This window comes from Varanus komodoensis, unplaced genomic scaffold, assembly GCF_004798865.1.
Source record: "Varanus komodoensis strain SLA01 unplaced genomic scaffold, ASM479886v1 scaffold107, whole genome shotgun sequence".
Lineage (NCBI taxonomy): Eukaryota > Metazoa > Chordata > Lepidosauria > Squamata > Varanidae > Varanus > Varanus komodoensis.
Window position 1 is genome coordinate 1,176,895 of NW_025335305.1, and position 7,995 is coordinate 1,184,889.

General features: G+C 43.4%; 1 protein-coding gene across 1 annotated transcript; it reads left to right on the plus strand.

Annotated features, from left to right (window-relative positions):
- Positions 1-712: 712 nt before the first annotated feature.
- Positions 713-5,862, plus strand: CSNK2B (casein kinase 2 beta). Its single transcript, XM_044419744.1, has 7 exons — positions 713-832; positions 1,320-1,402; positions 1,667-1,769; positions 3,356-3,471; positions 3,754-3,829; positions 4,202-4,391; positions 5,628-5,862. The coding sequence occupies exons 2-7, from the start codon at positions 1,331-1,333 to the stop codon at positions 5,716-5,718; spliced, it is 648 nt and encodes a 215-aa protein (XP_044275679.1). The 5' UTR covers positions 713-832; positions 1,320-1,330; the 3' UTR covers positions 5,719-5,862.
- The last annotated feature ends 2,133 nt before the right edge of the window (positions 5,863-7,995 follow it).

A 7,995-nucleotide genomic window follows, 5' to 3' on the forward strand; every position in this document is an offset into this window, starting at 1 on the left:
AAAAGCGCAGTCTGCATCCGTACTTTCCTAGGAGTACGCCCCACTTAATTCAGATGTGTTTAACGTCTGAGCAGACCCGTATAGGATTTTACTCTCAAGTCTTTGCTCCACTCCGCCCTTTTTGTACCCCGCACTTTCCTTTCCTTAGTTTGTCTCCCTCCCACTTCTGCGTCCTCTTCTGTTGATGATTTCCTCGAAGTGTAATTCTCACTTTTAATCATTAACTCTTTGTTTGCCTTCCCATTGGTCTTACAGGTACATACGACGTCCCGTCTGCCCACTGTCCGCGAGTTTTCGTGTGATACCCTAAGCCATTATACTTTTTCCATCGGAAAAATTAAGAGCTTGGAGCCTCTCCCCACCTCTACATATACGACAAAGCTGAAATTTCTTATTCATGGGTGATAGCCGGCACTTGGGAATCCTTTAAACTTCCTCCTCGTGCAGCTTCTAAGAAAACGCCAAAGCAATTCTCAAAGTCTAGGCATATTTTTTCGAGTCCTAAAGAACGCCCCTATTTCTTTGGGAATGGTAGTTTTGTCGAATAGCTCTGCTTTCAGAAACTGCTTGAGGCTTACGGGTCACTTAGACTACTAGTACCAGCGTGCTTCGCGGCATGGCTGATTTGTTAACTTCCTTTGCCGTTGTACTCTAGGACTTGTAGTTTTTCCTGCCTGGTAGGCTTATTTCATCCTTCTTCTGAAGCACTACAATCCCGTGATGCCCTTCCATCCGGGAGAGAAGCGCGTGCGCGGTAGAAGCTGGTAGAGGCCTTACAGGTTCAAAAGCTGTACCCCGTTTTCCCCTCCTTGAGGCATTTCTGCCCCCTCGGGTGAGTTCTTGGGATGCCGGTATGGGAGGTATTCTGTAGAAAGTAAAGGGGGGAATTTCGGGCAATGGGACTGCCCCTACAAGGTTAAGGGAGGGCGTGAGGATGTTTGTACTATGGGTTAAAAGAAAAATCAAGGAAGGGGAGGAAGAGTTCTGTCCTCTGCTTATTTCTTGCAAAAGAGGAGGGTACGTACAGAGGTTACGCCATTCTGCGGAGGGAATTCTTCCTTGTGAGCAGGAGGAGAGGTTTTCATTCAAACAGAATGGAACAGGTTGTGGTATTCTCTTGCCCCTCGGGACTCGTGCACTGCCACAGAGTGGTTTTCTTGTCAACATGGAAAAAGATGGAGAAGTTACTGCAGATTCTAGTTCCTATAAAAGTGCTTTGAAAGGGTAGTAGATTCCTAATGAGATATTTCTAAGGCAAGGGCAGCTGGAAGAGCAGATTGCTTAAATTGTGGATTCTCGTGTCCTTTGATTTTTTCTAGAGGACGGGAAGATGAGTAGCTCGGAAGAGGTATCCTGGATTTCTTGGTTCTGTGGCTTGCGTGGCAATGAGTTCTTTTGTGAGGTGAGTTGGAAAGAAAGGCTTGCTGAAGCTACCTGTGGGATGTGCTAGTGAGGGCAATGTGATTCCCACTCACAAATATTTAAAGGGGAAGAAGTTGGCTTTGGCTTCCTGTGGGGAGGAAGACTTAAATGGATTAATTAGGAGTTATGGTATATTCCAGCAGTTCTGTTGGTTTAAGGGAGTTTGAGAAATCAAACAAGTCAAGGGAATTGGAGAAATCGGGATGATTCATTTGGTTGAACTGGTATTTGGTATCTCTTCTAGGTGGATGAAGATTACATTCAAGACAAATTCAACTTAACTGGTCTCAATGAGCAAGTTCCTCACTATCGCCAAGCCTTGGATATGATTCTTGACTTAGAACCTGGTGAGATACTGTGCTTCTTGATGTATTGAAAATGAGTACATCTTGGATAACTTGCTATCAATTTGGTTTGCGGCCAACTTTTGCCCTGTTAAAACTCCCCCCCCCCCTTTATTCAGGGGGATGGAATAATTTAACAGACATCTGAAATCTTTTTGAGAAGCCCTGCTCCCACCTTCCCCTGTGTTCCACTCCTGGATTATTGCCCTTAGTTTGAAGGGGCCCTATATGTGTACCTCTGTAAGCATAGCTAGGGTGTGTGGCCACATGTGCATTGGACTCTCCAGAGCAGAGCTAGCTGGACACCCTCTTGAAAATCCCTTTACATGTGCACTACTTGTGGACTTCTAGACTGTACAGTTGGACTATAGGCTTGAATGCTGTGCACACTTCTAAAAGATGTATGTAATCTTGGGTTTGTTTTTTACAAGATGTCTCAAATAGTGATTTCTTGTATTATACAGTGAGACTTTCAGAGAATTACCCTTTTATGATAAACAGAAGTAGCTGTTGGCTAATAATATATAATATCATGCTAATAAGTGTTTGATAAAAAGGCACATGAAGATTATCAATCCAAAGATATGTAAGATGTATTCTAAGTGGAAGGAACCCCACTTGAGGGTTATTGTGTGACCACAGATCATCTTTTTGGTCTTAGTTATGTACATATGTTTTTTGCTCTAATGTTAGTGTGTTTGGAATCATAAGTAAAGATGTTACCACTTTAAGGGTACAATCCTATGTGTTGCATCATTGTTTGACAGAGGCTTTCAATTTAATAGAAGTGAAAGAGGCAACTTTTGGTTTTCCTTTTTTTCTTTTTCTTCTAGATGGGCCCCTCATCCTATCTGGAGTATTAGTGCTGCCAGATATGGAGTTGAAGAGGCCTTAGGAAACATCACATCCTGGTCTTTCTTCTAGGCCCTCTGAGGCTGCTTCTGCAGTCCTGGGAAACATCCAGTGCAGTTATTTCTATAATGTTTGCAGAGGAGCAGGAAAAGGATCTGGATTGAGTCCCTTTCTGAAATAATAGTAATGCCCATGGCTTTGGAGTGGGGGACTCCAAGGCATCCTATGGTTTCTGGGATGTTCTCCAGGAACCATAGGATTGCATTTAAGAGCAGTGGCTAAGACTTTGGAAGGAATAATATGAAGTATTGGTCTAGTTACATTCTTTGCTTTTGGAACATCTTGCCTTGGAAACTGCCAAAGTTTGTTCTTCAGTTATTCAGAATTGAAATATGTTACTGGTCAATCAGCTCTGTACCTATATAGTGTTTGAGAAGTGGAGAATTCTCTTCACTTTTGTACAAAACTGTAAATTTGGCAAAATTGGTGAATATATTTTGTCATTACCTTGTACTGTAGAGAACAATTAGAATTTTATGTGCTATGAAGATAGTAAAAGACAAGGAGATAGGACAAAAATTGCACAAGTACTTGGGCTGTACCAGCCCTGAAATATAAATGGGCTTAGAAGCTGTTCATATAATGGGCAGGAGTAAACAACTCTGAGACCTTCATTCTTCTTTATCAGTGCTGTTGATATACTCTAACGGGCCTTTGTCCTTCCCCTCCTACTGCAGATGAAGAGCTTGAGGACAATCCTAACCAGAGTGACTTGATTGAACAGGCTGCTGAAATGCTCTATGGACTCATTCATGCCCGCTACATTCTCACCAACCGTGGCATTGCCCAAATGGTGAGTGTCCATGTTGCTGAGTAACCATTCCATGTATAATTTCTCTTCATGCTCTGAGACAACCAGCCCCAAATTAGAAGTAATGAAACTGAAGGAGAGGCACACTAACCCATACCACAATATCTGCTGGATGGATGGCTTAATTGACCGGTCCTAGATCAGCTCTCAAAGTTTTTAGAAATGATGGACCTTTCGAAGCAACCTATTGTGCTTTTCAGTTGCCTCTTTCACCAGATGGGATTATCTAGTTTCTGTTGTTGACATTTTCTTGCCTTTTCCTAGCTTGAAAAATACCAGCAAGGAGACTTCGGCTACTGTCCTCGAGTGTACTGTGAAAACCAACCTATGCTTCCCATTGGTGAGCATGGATTTTTTGGGGCAGACGGGTTGGATACTAATAAAGACTTCAGGCAAGGCTGTTCAGAGTTATACCATTGAATCATCACTTGTTCACAATGCAAATTGATCTTGGCATTGATTTCAGTGCAAACTGCATTGGAGATTCAGAGTTAAATTTAAGTTGATTTTCTACTCATAGTATATTTTATATTGTCAGAATTCTTTTTGTTGCTTTTTGATGACCTTTGGGTAGTATAATAAACTTTTGAAAAGAATTGATCTTAGCATTGATGCTGGAAATAAAGTTGGTGGGGCTGTACCTGGAAGCCAAAAGGCCTGGTTTCTTCGAACCACTTCATTTCTAAACTTTTTTTGCATTCTTCACTCATAGGCTTATCAGATATCCCAGGGGAGGCCATGGTCAAACTATATTGCCCCAAGTGCATGGATGTCTACACTCCCAAATCTTCCCGTCATCATCACACAGATGGAGCTTATTTTGGGACTGGTTTCCCTCACATGTTGTTCATGGTGCATCCTGAGTATCGGCCGAAACGGCCAGCCAACCAGTTTGTGCCCAGGTGAGAGCCTCTTAAAAGATTTCAGGTGGACGTAATCCAGGAGAATGTGGGTGGCAAGGTTTTAGGATTTTCTTCCCTTTTGTGAATTTCACCGCACAGATCTTGATTGTGTGTCTCTGCTATTCCCATTAGTTAGATACTCTCCCCAGTTATGGTGCTTGGGGGCTAGGCTTAGCCAGCTGTGATGTTACTGGTGCCACTCATCTCTTGCCACAGACTTTGGCCAAGGAGTGACAAGCTCTGACTTTTTTGAGTACTAAGGGAAAGAATATGCTTGAGGTTTCTGAGGTTATACACTTGGGGGCATCCTCTCCGTTAGTGTGGGATAACAGCTGGAAATCCAAACTGCCTTTTGACTGGGCCAGCATCACTCAGTTGTTCCCAGTTCATTGGCACTTAAGTGCTATAATGGAAAGATGCCCCAGAGGCCTGTGCATTATTGCAAATGCCTTCAGGTCCTCTCTTATTGGGGAAATTGAGATAAAGCTGGCAGCTAATTTGATATTGCACTCAGGCTGGGCTGTTCTTCCCAGAGCTTGCTCAGGAATACATCCAGGACATGCTCAATGGAACATACCTCAGATTGTGTTGCTTCTGAGATGACCACTTACCCCTCAGCTTTTCCAGCACTTGGAAAGCAGAAAGGAATCCCATCCAAACTTCATAAGAGAAGTGTATTACATGAGCAGTCTTTGAGGGGCAGCATAATCTGACAGCACAGTCAGTCTCCAGTTTGAATAGGCATGTCTCTCAGTTTACAGATGTTGTGGGTTTTCTGCTGGCCTTTCCTTCCTTGTGGTTCAGCATGGTTTCATTTCAGTGGCTAGAAAAAATTACCTAGTTTTTCCCCTAGTTAAAGTTCTAGATTCTTCCATTAGAGTTTCTTCTATTTCCCCTCTTGAGAAGGGTAGCTAGGGTCTATATTGAAAATTAGTTCTGTAGAACGTTTCTTTTTGAAACACATTGTTGGGGGAGGGACCATCCTTGGAATTTGAGCAGTTCTGTTCTTCCCCAAAGTCTTGTAAGTATACCTTCATGCTGTCTCCTCTTCTGGCTGTTAAGTCAGACTTTTCTTTAAAAACAAGAACAAAACAGACAGCAGAATGTGACATGTTTCTGGAGACTGTTTGCTTTGAAAATGTTCACTTTTTACCTGAAATATATAGTGGTTGTTTGGCCAGGCCTTCCTCTCTCTTTCCCCACTGACATTTTAACCCCTCCACATTTCTATTCCAGACTTTATGGATTCAAGATCCACCCTATGGCTTACCAGCTGCAGCTTCAGGCAGCCAGCAATTTCAAGAGCCCAGTCAAAACTATCCGTTGATCTTCTGCATCCAGGTGCCCAGGGTTTTTCCCCTGACAACTTCCTCTACCCCGGTCAGGCTTGCACCTCGTTGGATTTTGGTGATGTCCCCTGTGGACTGTTCTTTGTCACCTTACAGCCTGATTTTAGTCCCATTTCTGGTGTGTGATTTAAATTAAAACACAATTTATGTTACTTCCCAAAAACACAAGACTGTGACAGGTGAAATCAGTAATCAACTTGACTGTCATGATTTTGTGAGGCTTTTCTTTTTCTTTCTAAAAAATAAAATAAAAATGTAAAAGATGAGGAATTGATTTTTTTTCTCCTTGCTCTGAGCCAGGAGTGGAGGGTGAAGTGGTGGGGGAAAAGACAATGCATCAAAAAAGACGGGAAAATAGATCTGATTATAGTGAAAATACTTAAGAAGTTGCAGGTTTTGAATTCAGTGAAATGTTTCTCTGCATTTAGGAAGCATGTCGTCTCCTGCTCACTTTAGCAGGGCTTATAAAAACCAGTTCTGGATGTACCTTCCTGTGTGAGAGCCCCCTCCATTTCCAGCCCTGACCAGCTCAGGACAGGCTATAGATGTTTCTTATTTCAATTTTGGAAAGAGACTCTAAAAAAGGGAAAGAGCCTCTTGGTTTATTAACTGAAAAGTCTTGGCTATTGGGTGGTACAAAAAAAAATAAACCCAAAACTGAACAGAAAAGGCCATTACTGCAGCTATGATGGTCTCTATGCAAGCAGAAAGACAAACTAGTTTTATTGGCAATCCCAAGGAGACTGTTGCCCAAGAGCAAAGTCTACCCAATGACATGGTCTCATTTCCTGCCATTTCCTACAAGACGTGCCAAAGACACTGGGCAGCAGCATAGTAGGGTGGTTAACCTGCTTCACTGGAGGACTGAAGAGAGCAGGAGGCTGAGGCAGCGGAGTCAGGTGTGGAGGATCTGCAGGGAGGAATACCCTTCACCACACTTGTCAATGGGAAAGCACTGCACTTGGAATTCTTATTGTTAGATATTCCAAGTATATTGACCAAGCAGCTGGTGAGGGAACTCGAACATGTCCCTGGCATTCCTGAGGCATACCCCCCCACCAAAAAAACCCCCAAAAACCCAGGAAGCACTATTTCATTCTCTGTAGCAAAAGGAGGAGGACTGTCATTTTCTGGTCTGATGGGGAAGAGAGATTTCCCCTATTCTTCCTTTATCGACCATGAAATCCTTTTGGATCATCTGAGGGAGTTGGCAATTTGGAGGCACTGCTTTGCGATGGTTCTGTTCCTGCTTCTTGGGTTGGTTCAAGAATGCGATGCTTGGAGACTGCTGCTCCTAGGCTAATGAGGTGATTTGTGGAGTCCTGCAGGGTTCCATTCTGTCTCCAATGTTGTTTAATGTCTACATGAAGCCACTGGGAGAGATCATCCGAAGGAGTGGCATTGGGTGTTGTCAATAGGTTATTGACACCCAGATCTGTTTCTCCTTACCACCACCTGCTACCTCTCCTCTTTGAATGACTTCCTGAGGCTGTTAATGGGCTGGATGAGGAAAAACAAATTCAAGTTGAATCCAGATGAAGGGGAGGTGCTTGCTGTTAAGGGTCCAAATCCAGGATTAGAAGTGTGTCAACCAGTTCTAAATGGGGCCACACTCCCCGTGAAAGACTATGTTCACAGACTGGGGGTGCTACTTGATCTGGCCCTTCAGATGTCAGCATAGACAGAAGCTGTGATCAAGAGAGTCTGCTCTCAGCTTCAGCTGATTCAGCAACTGCATCCCTTCCTTGAGAATGAACACAGTACCTCACACATTGGTAACTTCTAGGCCTAATTTTTGTAGTGTGTTGTACATAGGCACAAGTGTAGCCCTACTCCAGAAACTGCAGCTAGTCCAAAACATGGCAGCCAGGCTGGTCTGTGGGTCATCATGGAGAGACCTCATATTGCCCATTTGAAAGTCTTTGCCAATATGTTTCTGGATACAATAAAAGATGTTGGTAATTACCTCTCAAGCCCTTCATGACTTGGGTCCAAGATACCTTCAGGAGCGCTTTTGCAAAGCCCACACAACTGCACAAGAGGCATCCCTCTTTGGTGCGCATGCTTGCAGGCTTTATTTGTGCTGCATAGGATGTGGAGGACAGTTGCCAGTTGTGAATCCAGACTTCTGTGAGTGTTCATGGACTTCCTCTCAGCTTGGCTCACTTTCTAACATGGGTCTGAGCATGAAAAGGCTATTCAAGACCTGAAGAGGGATGGATTTCGGGAAGCTTTGTCACAACGCCTGATATGAA

What these genes read in the sequence shown, in the direction of transcription:
- CSNK2B (XM_044419744.1), top strand. Translation starts at nt 1,331, where the DNA reads ATGAGTAGCTCGGAAGAGGTATCCTGGATTTCTTGGTTCTGTGGCTTG. An exon ending in GATTCTTGACTTAGAACCTG is followed by an intron (nt 1,770 to 3,355) that starts GTGAGATACTGT and finishes CTCCTACTGCAG; the next exon opens with ATGAAGAGCTTGAGGACAAT. An exon ending in CCAACCTATGCTTCCCATTG is followed by an intron (nt 3,830 to 4,201) that starts GTGAGCATGGAT and finishes CTTCACTCATAG; the next exon opens with GCTTATCAGATATCCCAGGG.